We start from the raw sequence: 16,573 nt of genomic DNA, 5'->3' as shown, positions 1-16,573 counted from the left end.
CTGATCTGGACTTATCAGATGCCGGTGCCATTTCCAAACAGAATGCTGTGTGTTCATACCTGTCAAGTTGGCTACTATGTCATATTTATGAATCACATAGCTCACAAACAATGCCTTTTATGATCTACCCCCAGCCTAGAGAAATTAATAGATCAATGATTTGGATCATGGGGATCTTGATGGAAAAGTTGTCAATGATTTGGGGAATCATTGCTTAATCTGTATTTTCTCTGCTGGCCTGTGCCAATATGTTCCATATTGTAGATGTGGCATCTGCCTCCAATGCAGCCAGACATCCACCACAGGCGCCACCCACATGCTAGTGAAACCCCTTTGCTGACTGCTCAGGGTACAGTCTGGAAGAGGGGCCCATGAAATTATAAGAGCTGATCACAAAAGGTAAACTTTGGAGGAAGGTTATTGAGAGGATGTGACCACTGGTTGCCCCAAGGGCTAAACCACCCACTAGGAGGCCCCATGCCTCTTCTCCTGTCCTTGGAATGTGTGTTCCCTGTAGCTTGAATGCTCTTAGAAGCTGCTCCAAGGTTATAGCCTTGAGATAGTGATGTGGTGCTGAGATTGTCTGAACAGTATGCATGACTAAATCCAGTTTTGGCTTCTATAGGAAAACTATTAAGATTTGGCAGGTGGATACAGAAACCACTCATCTCATGGATGTCTGAGACAAACCTTGTAAGTTCCTTTGCTCATTAAAACTGCCACCTCCCAACCTGGAGGGTCTTGCCCCTGTCTTTGGTCTCTGAGTACAGGGTCCAGGTTCAGGTTATATCAGGGAAGCTCCTGAGAAGCTTGTAAAGCAACAGACATCCATATGGCTAATAGGTACACTAAGAGATGCTCAGTACCACTAATCAAATGCAAATCAAAACCACCATGAGGTGTCCCCATGCACCTGTTAGGATGGCTATTATCAGAAACACAAGAGACGTTAAGTGTTGGTGAGGATGTGGAGCAAAGACACCCTCTTGCACTGTTGGTGGGAATGCAAATTGGGGCAGCCACTGTGGAAACCAGTTGGAGGTTGCTCAAGATATTCAAAATATAACTGCTACATGACCCAGCAATTCCACTGCTGGGTATTTATCTAAAGAAAATAAAAACAGGATCTCAAAGAGGCATCTGTACCCCCATGTTTGCTGCAGCATTATTCACAACACCCAAGGTGTGGCAATAACCTAAGTGGGTATGGGTGAAGATGTGAATACAATAGTGTCCAACCATGAGAAAGAAGGGAACCAAGCCTTTTGATGCACCATAGATGGACCTTGAGGGCATTATTCTAACAAGAAGACAACTACTGTGTGATACCATTTGTATGTGGAATACAAAACTCCTGGTAGCCAAGGGCTGGGAAGTGGGGGTTTGGGGAGATGTGTAAGGGTACAAACTTGCAACTAGTAGATAAGTCGTGGAGATCTAATGCAGAGCATAGAAATTATACTCAATAATACTGGATTATAAACTTGAAAATTGCTACGAGACTAGGTCTTAGCTGTTATCACTGCAAAAAGAAATGATAGTTATGTGAGGTGATGGAAGTGCTCTCTAACCACATGGTGGTAATAACACTGTAATATATAAATGCGACAAATCAACACCTTGTATGTCTTAAAGTTATGCATACTGTACGCAATGATATCTGAAAAAATAATATTTTTTAAAGAATATATTTAGGGAAGAGATAAAACAAACCTAACTCTAGCTTTCCATAGTCTGGGGTGCAGATTAGGTCAATTTGGACTTGATGGGCTTTTGAGGAGAGACAGCCCAGGCTGTCACCTGGGCCACTGCAAGCCTGTGCCCTGTGAATAAGAGAGCTGCCTTCACACATCAGTCCCTGACGGAGTATTGTGACCTGCTTGCACGTTGACTCTGGGTGGCATGGCAGTGATGTCATTCTTCTCTGGAGAGAAGTCACATTGCCCAGAACCTTCACACTTCCTCATACACTATCTTGGGACTGCCGTCATAAGCTATTAGTTATGTCAGGAGACATGATGGGACGATTATAAATCAGAAAAAGAAAAACACAGAAAATAGAGATTCCTATGCGATGAAGACTCATCACCCAACAGTGCATTTGGAGTGTAGATGAGCCCTAAGGAGAAGGGAGGGGACCCTTACAGAGAGACCTTCCCAGCCACAGGGGATGTCTGCATGGGAGGGACAGAGAGGAGTACAGGAACAAGGTTTGAGGAGTCATGTCATTAACCATCAACACTTAAAGGACATGCCAGTGGGGCACCTGGGTGGCTCAGTCGGTTAAGTGTCTGACTTTGGCTCAGGTCATGATATCGTGGTTAGTGAGTTTGAGCACTGTGTTGGGTTCTGTGCTGGCAGCTTGGAGCCTGCTGGGGTTTCTCTCTCCTCTCTCTGCCCCTCACCTGCTCACACACACTCTCTCTCTTTCAAAATAAATAAACTTTTGGGGGCACCTGAGTGGCTCAATCGGTTAAGTGCCTGACTTCAGCTCAGGAGGTCATAATCTTGCAGTTCATAGGTTCGAGCCCCGTGTCGGGCTCTGTGCTGACAGCTCAGAGCCTGGAGCCTGCTTTGGATTCTTTGTGTGTGTGTCTCTCTCTCTCTGCCCCTCCCCTGCTCATGCTCTGTATCTCTCTCTCAAAAATAAACAAACATTAAATTAAAAAAAATAAAAAAGGACATGGCAGTGAGTGGGTATCTGATTCGCCCATTTAAATTTGCCATTAATACTACTAAAATTATGGAATTATCTAGCACAAAAATGGACTGCGGTATCTTAAATGTAGATTGAATGTTGGAAATAGGAAGAAAGTTCAAGGATAGGACATCAAAATATATTTGGAGAAAAGAGAGGGTAGGGTTCAACGATGTATTTGTAAGAGCACAAACTATATGCATTGAGGAAAGCACTGGAAACAAACATTGCTATAGACTAAAAGTGGTTTTCTGTGGATGCTGAGAGAAGTGCAAGTCCTTAAGTTTGCGAGATTTTTGTTGTTGTTGAAAATACTGTACTTTGTACCTGTATTGCATCGGGAAAAAAAATATCATTACAAATGTCAGTTTAAAAAGTTTTGTCATTCATTTATACATTTTATTTTTGTTAATTTTACACTATACTCTAGAATTGAAAATTATTTAGCACTGAAAATTATTTAGATATGCATAGACTGGTTTTCCATTGGCACAATCCTGTTCTGAAGACTGCCATCTGACATTCACCATGGCTCAACTACAGTCACTGTTCAGCTCACTGAAAAGTAGGCAAAAGAAAGAGAGAGGGATTCACATTCACTGGGCTCTCTCTGGATGCCAGAGTCATCCATAAGCACTTGTGCCTACCTTTCTGGTTGATTTCATTGAGTGCTAGTTTCAGCCTCATGGTCTCAGTCTCCCACATTTGGAAATTTGCTCTCCAGGGAGGCACAGCTTGTGCTAGGTGGAACCTAACTCTGGTCCCCTTCCCTCATACCCACAGACACCCCAGTGTGGGACAGGCAGTGTGGGTGGGTGGTAGCCCTCCATTACCCTGAACCCACATTGGGACCGGGGAAGGAGAGATTACCTGGAAAATGAGAAAAAGCTCAGTGTGCAAGAGCACAGTTTTGGAGAAAACTCATGAATTTGTCCCTAAAAGAGCTTGTGTCAAATTCTCTTAATTCTGGAACCAGACACCTCAGTTCAGGACACAGCTGCTGACTCAGGTCCTCTGCGCAGAGTCTTGGGCTCAGTTTGGGCTCTTACAGGCTTACAAGATACATAGAGGCCACAAGCATGCAGTTTTCAAGTTTTATTTCAGAGTGCTGGTCAGTGACCCATGAGAGACCTGGTGTCAGACCTGTGATGTGCCTGGGGACCCCTGGAAACATGGATGTCAGCTTTGACTTCTCATTACTGTATTTTCACAGATGCACCAGGTGGTTTGCCTATTGTTGTTCAGGGGTCTGGAGGCTGATTTATGGATTGCCTTCACCAGCAATCTCTTCCTTAACTTTCACTGTCTTGACAGTTCTGACATTTGTGGCGATGCCAAAGAGGAATGTAGTGATTAAAGCATAAATTCGAGCAAAGATCACTCTGAGATATACCACGGATTCCTGACTTTGCCTGACTGACCGCATTCTTCTTGGAGGGGGTCCACTGTCTGTGCTCCCACCAGCACCTCGTAATTTGCAAAATGGAGGATCCCAACCTATGTGGCAATGGCAGTTTCTGTTATTGTTGCAAATCCCCCTACGATTGCATTTCTCAGGCAAACAGTTGTAATTTATTTCACCTATAGTAGCATTGCAGAGGGAATTCTGACAGAACTTTCCAGGAGCACAGGGGGTACCATGTCTCACATGACCAACATCAGTTGTTCCTGTGGCACGATGTTCATCTAGTCCCCAACACCAGACTCCTGAGATTTTAGACTGATGGAATCCAACGTGTTCCTGCAACCGAGGGAGGTGAGTGACATTGGTACACTGCAGCCTTCCACACTTGACATCTCGGTCATGACATTGAATAAAGCGTCTGGCTGAAAACTCTCTTCTACAGTGTCCAAATCGGTGGCCTTTTTTATTAATCTGGTAGCAGACATCTGGACCCTCCACAGTGCTTGCACCAAAGATTTCTTTGCAGTGCATAGTACGGTCAGTGCAGTTCCCATGATAGCAGTAGCCTTCTTCACTGCACGGGGTTCCATCCTGCATGTAGAAATCATCAGGGCAGCCAGAAGATCCCCCTTGGCAGTACTCTGGAAGGTCACAGATATTTCGGATTGGTCTGCAGAGCGTCCCAGCAGCGGAGAAGGTGCAGTTTGTACAGCACAATCCTTTATCACAGAGAAATGTACTCTCAAATCTGCAGTCATTACTACAGCAGGGGTTGGCATTACACTCCTTGAAGGAGCCACAGTCACACTGCTCCCTATCCTCCACTATAGAGTTTCCACAACGTATGTGTGCCAGGCTTGCGTTGAAGAACTTCAGGTGTTCACTAAATAGGCAATGCTTTTCAGTACTCAGCATGTTTTGAATGTGCACAAAAGAACAGTTACTGAAGGAATCTGTCAACCCAGGGTATCTGTGCATGATGCAGCTGGACCTCCTCTGGCAGCTGCAATCATGATCATCAAAATACAGACCCAAGCTTCTTCCACAGAGATGAGATGTTACCACAGCTAACAATAAATAATGTCTGCCTAGGTGACCAACCATATGTAGGCTTTGAGAAGAGCAGAAGCCAAACATTCTAGGGTTGTACTGATAATCTTCTGGTCCGTCTTTAACCACAATGAAGGATGCACTAGGTTGTATGACATTGTACAAGTAGGTATGGTGGAATTGGTAGTATTCACCACCTGGAATTCTATAATCATTCATGTTGACTGGATCTCTTACATCAAATACAAGAACTGCAGTAAGATGGTACCTTATGTCAAGACCTTTGTACATTGAGTCTATTAAGCTAACCATATCTATCATGAATTTTATACACAATGTCATATTATTATATACACGATACATTGAATTGGAACTTTGAGCAAATCCTCTTATCATGCCTTTATGGGATGAAAATATCCTATTATTGATCCTGGGGGCTGTACTGGCAGTTTTCTGAGAGAACAGGGGGTCCCTATCCTCCTTATATCCCAGTTTATAAGTAGGTCCCGTTGCACTGATGTCTGACACTATCTGAGAAACAATGTGTTCAAACCGTTGGGAATCGCTGAGGGGTCTGATTTCATAGGCAAGGTCATCCAACTTCATGATACCTTCAAGACCCCCATAGCACGTGTCCATGGTGACCATGGAAAGAGGAATCTCCTCCAGGTAGCCAAGGTAGTAACAGTCTGGAGGGATGAAGGGGTAGTCCATCTGCAAGGCTCCCTGATCATCCTGAGTCATCATCAGCAGATGTCTGGACCAAAACAGTTTCTTGCGTCGCATGTGGATAACATGTCTCTTGCCACCAAAACGCAGGCTATAGGACAGCCAGCCAGGCATCTGAACGCCCTTGCCATGGTGAAGTTCCTTCTTGGGAATTACCACCTCAGAGGAGATGTAGCGCCATGAGGGATGCCCTTGCGAACCCTGCACAGGAGCCAGCACTGCCCAGAGTGCAAACAGCAAGAGGGGCGCCCTCAGGGTGACCTGGCCGTCTGCCAGCCTCATGCCCCTGCTCAGAGACATCTGCCAGTGAGAATGGATAAGTGGAGGATCCTCAGAAAAGCCAGGTCTAGACCATCTGACAGAACAGAGGGCTGTGCGAGGTGGCCAGCACCCTGCACCTGGGAGCCACCTGTGGGGTTAGGTAACAGTCACAGGGTGTGGCATTGGGTGACCCTGCACATCCGTTCAGCTGGGGCACATGTGGCAGAGGGAGGTGGGCCATGTCCAAGCGTGCTCACATGGACATAGTAAAGACTTGGACCCAGAGACAAGGCTGTATTCAACACATTCCATCTTTCCTCCAGCTAGTGAATGTGGGATATGCAATTTTAATACCCTGAACTTCTCTACCAATTCCATGTCCTGTGGTACTGCTGGGTCACTTTCCATGGATTACTGCTTTTCCTCATTATGGAGACCACTGCTTCCTACTTCCTTGGGATGTAGAGGTAGACATTGTCAATTTTACCTTTGTACGTATTGAAAAACATCGCTTTGTAATTTTACATGTCTTATTCTGGTTGGCTATTAGTTTGCAAGCCATTTGATCCTTTTGGTTGTTGCTTTGAAGCTTCCTCTGAGTTTACAGAGGAAACATTTCCCAGTATTCTGTGTCATGATTGGTGAAGTACAAGGTTGTATTTTAGTTTTTCTTATGCCATCTGGTGAGAACAGAAAGTACTGCTGAACATGTGTGAACCCCAGGGGTTTTCCCCTCTAATCCCTTATTGTGGTTCTTTCCTGGCCTCTGGCAGTCTCCTCCCATGCATGTGAGGTTCTCTCCTCAGCTGGAGGTGCAGGGGAGTTGAGGTTACATTGGCAGCTTGCACCATGGCAGGCTGCACATGATTGAAAGATGGTATCGACCATGGAACTCCCTTGTTTAAGTACTGTCTAGTCCTTTAAAATCCCCTGAGTTGGGTAGAAACCCTCAGAGTTGGCTTTTGGAGAAGAGTCTGCCTTTTCTCCAGGTGGCTGGCCTCCTAAATAAAGCTCAACTTCTTTTCCCACCAAAACTGAAACTATGAACATTGACCTTTCCAGAAATACTCAGCTGAATTTGGGATTTGATAACAATAAAACGGAGAGTGGAATGGCAGTTGTCTGGGGCTGGTAGGGTGGGGCAATGAGGAGTAGATCTCAAGGGCTATGATTTTGTGTTATGCAAGATGATTAAGTTCTAGAGGGGTCTCCACAACATTACACCTGTAATTGCCAATACTGTACTGTACGGTTAAAAGTTTGTGAAGAGTGTGGGTCTCATGTTCAGTGAGATCCTAACACAGTACGAAAGTGGAAACACTAATTTTGCTTCTCATACGACAGTATGATGAACTGCATGGACACACTCTCTACTGATAATGTGAAAATAATTTAAAAACATTTACATACTTTGAATACTAACCCTGAGGATATGTCATTTACAAATATCTTCTTCCATTCCATAGGTTGCCTTTTAGTTTTGTTGATTGTTTCCCTCACTGTGCAGAAGCGTGCTATTTTGAGGTAGTCCCAATAGTTCATATATGTATGTATTTAATTTTCTTGTTTTATTTATTTATTTATTTTTTCAACGTTTATTTATTTTTGGGACAGAGAGAGACAGAGCATGAATGGGGGAGGGGCAGAGAGAGAGGGAGACACAGAATCGGAAACAGGCTCCAGGCTCTGAAACAGGCTCCAGGCTCTGAGCCATCAGCCCAGAGCCTGACGCAGGGCTCGAACCCACGGACCGTGAGATCGTGACCTGGCTGAAATCGGACGCTTAACCGACTGAGCCACCCAGGCGCCCCTCTTGTTTTATTTTTAATTTAAATTCAAGTCTTCAGTCTTTGAGTTCCACGTTTACAGGAAGTTGCCTTGTCATGATTAACTTTATGGGTTATCTTGACTGAGTCATGGGTACCCAGATTCACTACTGTTTCTGTGGATGTCTGTGATGAGTTTCCAGAAGAGATTGGCATTTCCATCCATGGTTTCTTTCTGCCTGGTCATCACCCATTCCATTATAGTTCTGAGTAGAATCCGATGCAGAGGGAGGAAGAATTCCTTCATTTTTACTTCCCATGTGCGTGTTTGAACTGGAACATTTGTCTCCTCCTATCCTTGTTCTTAGAGTTACTTCATCAGCTCCCCAAGTTCTGAGACTAGACACTAGTTCAGAATCAGACAAAAGTTAAATCACTGGTTTTCCTGGGTCTCCAGCTTGTGACAGTAGATCATGGGACTTCTCAACATATTTTGTCATGGAAACCAATGTGCTTTGGGTTCTGTTGCTCGAGGGAATCCTGACTAATACATGGAGACGATTTATGTCTTGTTTAGAGAAATTGAATAAAGCTGTAGCTCATTTAACGTCCTGAGTAGCAAGTGCCAGGAGGGAAGTCTCACGTTGTTTGATTGGGACAAGGGCTGGGTGAAGATAATGGGGAGCTGTGGGATCCTGTGGTCCTGGCTGCACAGGGAGCGCATCTGGGACTCTTGTAAAGGTTCAGCTTTTGTGCCTCAGGAAATATGTAATTCACTCATGTTGAGGGACAGGAGTAAGCAAATGCAAACAACTGTGTCTTTGTGCACGTTAGTCTAGTTTCCCTATGACAACCCAGTTGCTAATTCAGAGAGTTAATAGGTAAACACAGAAGCATATAACCAGGGAGGCTCCCTGGGAAAACTGCTGTGTGGAGAGGAAGCCCCAGACCCTGACAGGAAACCTGCCTGTAACCTCCATCTGCACATGCGCCTGGGAACAAAGCAAAATTGTGCATAGTGTGCGCCCCCTGGTGGTGCTGATCCCCTCCTGCAGGGAGGTTTGTGTGTGGGCTCCCAGTGAGGTCCCCTTACTGTGTCTTTCGCACAGTAATATGTGGCCGTGTCCTCGGTCTTCAGGCTGTTCATCTGCAGATACAGCGTGTTCTTGGCGTTGTCTCTGGAGATGGTGAATCGGCCCTTCACGGAGTCTGCGTAGCCTGTGCTACCTCCACTACCACTAATTGCTGCGACCCACTGCAGCCCCTTCCCTGGAGCCTGGCGGACCCAGTTCATCCAATAGCTACTGAAGGTGAATCCAGAGGCTACACAGGTGAGTCTCAGGGACCCCCCAGGCTTCACCAGGTCTCCCCCAGACTCCACCAGCTGCACGTCACACTGGACACCTGCAGACACAAGACATCTTGGTCAGGAATCTGTCACACATCCACTCTTTCTCAGTCATGTCCACTCACAGACTCAGTGTCCCTCGTTCACCATGAATTACCTTTTAAAAGAGCAACCAGGAATGCCCAGCCCAGCACAAACTCCATGGTGAGGTGTGTGTGTTCTGTGCTGATCACAGAATGGGAACACCTGGGACTCCTGGGGCTGGGGCTCGTCTCCCAGCTGCACGGTCGGGCTGGGCGGGTTTTATCAGCACAGAGAAGGCCCCATTTGCATGTGCTCTGACATATATATTACACTCCAGACTTAGATTTGATTCTTTAAAAGTGAACAAGTTTAAGGATGCACTTGTAGAGTAGTTTGTGTAGATGGCGCTGTGACAATATGAAGAATTCTAATCAGTGAGCACAGTTATATTTGCAGGGACTTGTGCATTTTTACATGTCTTTCATCAACAAAGGTCATTTTCACTCTACAATTATTTTACATAATTTATAAAGTTTAATCCCAAGTACTTTATTCTGTCCCATTTTCAGTTGTATAATTTTGTTATTTGTTTTGCATATATTTCCATGCTGGTGTGTAGAATCACAGGTGGTTTATTTTTATTCATTTTGTTTGTTCATTTTGCATCCTGCACTTTTCCTCATTTTAAAAAAACTGGTTCTAATATTTTTTGTGGTATCTCTAGGGTTTTGTTATGTTTAAGATCATGTCATCTGCAAACAAATAATTTTCCTTCCTCCTTACTGATTTAAATGTCTTTTATTTCTTTTTATTGCCAAAGTTTGTGGGTACTTCTTCCAGTTGTAGGAGAAGAATGCTTTTTCCTTCTTTTCTTCTGGGCTTTCACCCGGTGTAAGGATTCAATTGACATAAGACTGATCTAAAGGGGAGAATAAATTTCCTTTTGCAAGTGCCTGGGCTTCCTAATAATATGACACCCAGAATGAACAAAGCAGGTGGCACTTGTGACTTTCAGACAACAAAACATTGGATTTGGCAAGAGTCAAGGCAAAGGTGTTGTTTTGGGGTATTTAACTAGTCAACAAATAACTAGGTTTGTTTGCACAACCTTCTTGTCCCTGAGTTCCTTATTCTGGTGCTAAGGATGGTTCTCCCCTCCTGGTACAGGGAAGGGAGTTTCCCAAGGGAGATTTATATCCTGCTGTCAAGGGACACAGGAGGGTCTGAGTGTCCTTGGACTGGCTGTTTCTCCCGTGACTTTCATCCAAATAAGGACTGTGACACGATGACATGGTTTGAGGCGGCATCGTTATTCTTCACGTTATCATGTGGAATACTTCTGTTGGGGATGACCATCATTGCCTGGCTACTGATGTGGCAGTAATGGTTTTAGTATTTTATGTTCAATATGCTGTCAGGTGTGGGCTCTCATAGTGGCCATGATCGTGTGGAGGTAATTTCCTTCTCCTTTTTAATTGAGTTATTTTAAAGTGATGAAGATGTGTTTTTTGTTCATGAAAAAACTGTGTCTAATGATTTTATGAATAAATTAAGGATGGCTTTGATTCAGTCATTCCCTCTGTTCATGGAGGACATCACATTTTTGCATTTGTGTATGTTGAAGGAAACGTGCATCTCAGGGATGCATCACACTGGATTATCATGTATGATCCTTTCAGTGTGCTGTTGAATTCAGTAGGCTCAGACTTAACCAAGGAATTTTGCATGTATGTGTATCTGAGACACTGGCCTGTAGTTTCCCTTCTTGTGCTGTGTTTCTCTGGCTTTGTTGTGAGAGTAAAGGTGTCCTCATAAAGTGCATGTGGGAGTGGTCTTTTTCATCAGCAATTTGTAATAGTTTGAGAAGTATTGGCATTAATTATTCTTTAAATATTGTAGAATTTTAATAAAGCCTTGCTTTTTTGGAGGGTGAAGGTTTTATATTAAGGGTATGTTCTTACTAATTTTTGTTTGGTTCCTTTTGTATTTTTGCATGAAAGAGTCTTTGTGGCTTACATGATGCTAGAAAATGTGTAATTTGTTCTTGGTGATCTAATTGTTGGCCTATAAATACCTAAGTTTTTCTTTAATTATCTTTTCATGTCTTTAGTTCAGTTATGTCTCCTTTTTCAGTTCCGATAGCATTTGTTTGAATCTTACCTATTTCCCTAGGCTACCTATGTTTTTAAAATTTCACTTATCTTTCCAAATTCAAATTTTAATGAAGTTGATTTGTTTTCTGTATTTGTGATAGTCTGTATCTTTTCTATGATGTATCTCTTTATGTTAATTTTATATTTATCTTTTTATCTCAATGAAAATACCAATGACTTTTTTTTAAAGGAATCTGAAAAGTATACTAATTCATAGGGAACCACACAGCACATGGACGTAATAAAACAATCATGAAGAGGAGAGAACCTGGAGACATCACACTTCTTCCTTCTAAATATATTGCAGAGGTACATTAACTCCCACAGTGTACTGCTGGCATGAAATGAGACATATAGACCAGTGGAGCTCATTACGGAGCCCAGAAGTAGAATTGTGCAGATGCAGTCAGCAAATCCTCCATGAGATTTCCAACAATGTGCAGTAGGGAAAGGATCGTGTCTCTTAAACATGGTGTTGACTAGGGGCGCCTGGGTGGCTCAGTCGGTTAAGCATCCAACTTCCAGTCACGTACTGATGTCATGGTTTGTGGGTTTGAGCCCCACATCAGGCTCTGTGCTGACAGCCCAGAGCCTGGATTCGGTTTCTGCCTCTATCTCTGTGCCTCCCCTGCTCATGATTTGTCCCTCTCCCTCAAAAATAAAAGAAACATTAAAAAATGGTGTTGATATATGCAAAATAATGCAAATAATGCAAAATACATGCAAAATAATGACATTTGGCCATAATCTTGCATCATACATATATGTCAACACAAAAAAAACTCAAAATGGATTAAAGATTAAGCAGAACAGCTGACCCAACATGGCTTCGAAGAAAACACACAGGATAAACATCATGATATTCGCTTGACAATGATTTATTTTATACAAAAGCAAAATCACAGAGAACCAAGGCAGACAAGGGGGACTACATCAAACTAGAAAGGGGGCAAAGAAAATAGTAGCAGGGTGAGAAGGCAGTCTATGAAATGGGAGACATTACATTAAAAATATTGAAAAGGAGTTAATATCCAAAATACAGGAGGGACTTCTTAACATCAATAGCAAAAATCACAATTATAATCATAACAATAAACAAATCACCTGATTAAAATTTGGGTCAAGCATGTAAATATCCATTTCGCTATTAAGGTTGAAAAAATGTCCATCCAGCATATGAATGGTGTTCATCATCACTAATCATCAGAGAATTCCACCCCCGATCCACTGAGATATCACCTCACAACTGATAGCAAGGCTATTACAAAATAAGGCAAACACAACGAGAACATCTCAAGTGTTGCTGAGGATGTGGACAACAGGCAATCCTAGAATTCACTTGATGGGAGTGCAACATAGTGTAGCCACTATGGAAAACTGTGGTGAAATAACCCACTAAACCGAGTTCCTAATCTGCTCCCATACAGTTGACTTCATGTCCAGCTGAGTGTGAGGAAGGTCTGGGCCTCATGTTCTGTGGAGACGAGGTGCAGAGACAGGTGGATCCCGTGGATGATTCCTTAACTCCTTCAGTAGAATGGACCCCTGGCTGACCGTTTTGTAAGACTTGACTCAGTGTGCCTCCCCACTGGTTGTCTCTGGCTTCCTGAACTGGATGGAGAACAAAGGGAGTGAAGGGTAGAAACTACTCTTTTCTCTCACAGGAACGTGTATATCCTGAGAATCTTGAGAGAAAGTCGTGGAGTTGATGAAGACGCTGTGGGGTTTCGACAACCACAAGGGTCTTTCCTCATGGTCTCTCTTCATGGGCATCAAAGGAAAACCTTAAGGAAAACAAAAGGAGAGAGGAGCTGCTCTAATATATTAAATTTAGATCACTTGAATGAGTCAGTCTCCTCTGTTGGAAAATCACTTATATATATCCTAAATGGTGGCCCGTGTACTTGTGAGGCACAGGTCTGTATATGAGTTGATTTATCCCCGAGCTTGGTCTCTGTCAAGGTCGGCACTAGTATATGACTGTTCACTCTAAATGTTACAAGACATCTGTGTTTGTAAATGGTTTAGGAAACAGTGTGTACTGTTTACTGGTCAGGATGAAGCTTGCAGGGCATAATGAGAAAGATGCTCCACAGGAAACCTGACCCTGAAACACTGGTTCCGGATATGAATTCTGAGATCTTGGGTGCCCCCTGGAGACCTGTGAACCTCCAGGTTACCTACGTGGCTCCTGGTGTCCTGTGCCTTCCCGATGACCTGAGTGTCCCCAGGTGAACTGAGTGGCAACTAGTGGCCTCAATGCCCCATGGAGACCTGAGCATCCCCCTGGAGGTCTGAGTGCTCCATGCAGAACTAAGTGACCATGGTGTCCTCAGCTCCCCCTGGTAACCTGAGCACCCCAGGAGATCTCAGTTACCCCTGGTGTCCTGAATGCCCCTTCATGACTTTTAGGTAACCTAAGGGCAAATTGCAATTTTTGGGCCCATGCTCAGCTCTCAGAAGTCCTTTGTGGTGTTTGAGACAGCTCTGTGGCTAGGCCTATCCTGTCCTGTTAACCCTTAGAGGCGGTTCTGATTGTGTGGCTGTTAATCCTGGGGGAACCTCCAAGGGTGAGGCCAGCACCTGCTTTATCCCTCTTTCTCTTGCCTAACAAACTGCCTAACTGATGGACATGTGGCTCTTGTGGTCTGGACCCTAGTATGTGATATAGAATATAGGATAGTATGTGAACCATCCACTGCATCCACTCTGCTGGGGTCGGTGGATCCAATTCCACCAGAAATTACTGGTTGAGATGGAGAACCCCAAGATGCTGCTAGTGAGGTGCAGAGTGTGCAAGGCACTCACCAGTTGGGCACAACCCCTGCAGCTGCACCTGGGATAGGACCCCTGGGGACAAGAAGACTCAGCCTGGGCCAGTCACCAGCAGTCACAACCATTCCCATCATCCCACATCTGACATCTGAAACCCTCACCTTTGGGACCTCTCACCAGGCACAAGGAAGGCCCTACAGTCTCTTCTCTTTCTCGAATACAGTTCTGCCTTCCTTAGGGATTTCAGCCCTGTCTGAGGAGAGAGCTGTGGGCTCCCACACCCTGAGATTGGAGTTTCTCTAGATCTAGAGAAGTTTGCCTGTGTGGGAGGGAGCATGTCCTTATAAGTGGACAAAAATTGAGTCAGGTTCCCCTGGTCCTTCCAGGTCCACCTGTGGGCATCTCTTTGTGGATCCACATGCTTGTTGGTCCTCGGTCAAGGCAACACTTAGTCTATGAATTGTGTTGGAGGCAGGTCAAGTGATGGCCTCACCTTTCTGATCAGATAGTGAACAAATGAATGGACCACAATTCACTATATCTGTCCAAAAGATATTTGAAGGGATCCATATTTTCTCCAGAAAACTTTCCAAATCAAGTCTTTAAATACATTCAATTTTAACAGTCATTCCTCACATAACTGCATAGGAAAAATCTATATTGATGTGCAGTCTGGTGTAAATATAACAAGCAAAGGACACTTGTTCCCAGGATCATATTTCTTTCAGTTTCCACACTGATGTATTAACCTCACCTGACAACTACCTGCAGAGCTTGAGCACACCTGGAGACTTCTGATCTTGATGGTTCTCTGCTGATGGGGTTTGCTTCCTCAGTCATCTGCAAAGCTTGGAAGCAGTGCCGACATCTTTAAGTGCACAGACACCAAGACATGGACACCTTTCTGTCACCTGCAGATATGATTCCCATGCATGGCTGGTGTCTCCATCTCCTGAGAAATCCCCATCCAACACAAGGAGCTGTTAACTCAGGGAGGAGGCACAGATGTCACAGAAAAGTGGGGGACTTTTCACTGATATGGCACAGAGACCATCAGTATCTGAGGTAAGAAGTTAATGGCACTAAAACAACCACAGTAATGAAAATGGATTGGCTGACCTGGACATCATTGGAATGTAACAATCCGGAGCCTAAAGAAATGGTAGAAAATGTGTTCATAGTCCTGAAGGCATGTGCCAAGAGATAAATGCTGAGTTAGTTGAATAGACTTCAAATAGAGATCAGAATGCTAGATAGTAGATAGATGATAAGTGGATAGGTGATGGATGATAGAGGGTAGATAGATGATAGATAGATAGACAGATAGATAGATAATAGATAATTTTATGTTATATTAAAGTCATTATAGAGGATTCACATCATTATGCATGTATTTGAATGAAATTACCCACTATTGGCAATATTTTTTAAAAGACCATAATTACACAGGGAAAAGAATATTTGACTCCAACTTTGGATATACAAAAGAAATAATTATGACTTCAATAGTTTCTGAATACAGCTTCCACAAGGGGTAGCACATGCCTCCTTGTAGATTGCTTCTCCCTCTGGGGCTTTGGCTTCCACTCCCATTTGTTCCCAGGGTCTCCCTTCCCAGGATGTCCTGAGCTCTGGGATGTGCAGGGACAAGAGCTCTGTCCTGGATCTGGACCATCGTCCTTCTGGCCTAACATTTACAGCTCCTTCCAGGCCCTTGCTCAACCACCAGGCTTCTGCCCACCAGGCTCCCTCCCTGCATCCACCACCTGCCAGCCTCCTTCTGGACTCTTCCATTCATTTCCTGTGGATTTAACAACAGTTTGCTAGGTTGGCAGGTCTCCTCATAATACTTCACATTGAGGAAAGAACTGTATGATAAAACATGACAGACTCTCTCCACAATAGCCTTGAGTTCATTCCCATGATGTTATTATTTTGCACCCCATCTCAGCCCCTTGACCCCACAGGCTTGCATTAGAAACTGTCACTTTCATGAAATGAACTAAATCTGTCCCCCCTACACAACTGGTCCATCCTATCTACTCTACATGGTCATCAGACAACCACCAAGCTAACAAGGAACACAATACACAGTGTGAAGACATAAGTATTTATAGAAATAATTTTATAAAATTTTATCTAATAATGAAAGTAATGATATATTTACAGAAGTAACTTAAATATGGTAAATGACCATGTTTATTATAAGATTCTATGAGTTTAGATGAACATAATCAAGTTACAGGACAACCAAATAACCACAGGTCAAAGAAATGTATCATTCTCAGGTCTATCCAAACCCTTTCCTTTGCACACCAATCACTTTCCTATCTCTCCCTTTCTCTCTGGGACTCGTGTGTTCTC

At 43.8% G+C, this 16,573-nt stretch overlaps 1 protein-coding gene and 1 gene segment (V, D, J or C); both read right to left on the bottom strand.

The window, feature by feature from the left end:
• Nucleotides 1-3,959: 3,959 nt before the first annotated feature.
• LOC124512413 (disintegrin and metalloproteinase domain-containing protein 21-like) lies at nucleotides 3,960-6,182 on the bottom strand. Its single transcript, XM_047079895.1, has one exon. It carries the CDS (start codon nucleotides 6,180-6,182, stop codon nucleotides 3,960-3,962), a length of 2,223 nt encoding a protein of 740 aa, XP_046935851.1.
• A 46-nt stretch (nucleotides 6,183-6,228) lies between these two features.
• LOC124512412 (immunoglobulin heavy variable 3-23-like) overlaps nucleotides 6,229-16,573 on the bottom strand; it is a 35,993-nt gene continuing 25,648 nt past the window's right edge. Inside the window, 2 exon segments of the V gene segment in view lie at nucleotides 6,229-6,291; nucleotides 9,003-9,313. Coding sequence covers nucleotides 6,229-6,291; nucleotides 9,003-9,313 — 374 coding nt within the window.

Source organism: Lynx rufus, unplaced genomic scaffold (genome assembly GCF_022079265.1).
Source record: "Lynx rufus isolate CCGP_SWC_20201006 ecotype Redwood Valley unplaced genomic scaffold, mLynRuf1.p SCAF_17, whole genome shotgun sequence".
Taxonomy (NCBI): domain Eukaryota; kingdom Metazoa; phylum Chordata; class Mammalia; order Carnivora; family Felidae; genus Lynx; species Lynx rufus.
Note: the sequence above shows the minus strand (reverse complement) of the source record. Positions and strands in the feature narration are given on the sequence as shown.

Excerpts from the sequence above, each read along its gene's own strand:
- LOC124512413 (XM_047079895.1), bottom strand. The coding sequence starts at position 6,182 with ATGTCTCTGAGCAGGGGCATGAGGCTGGCAGACGGCCAGGTCACCCTG.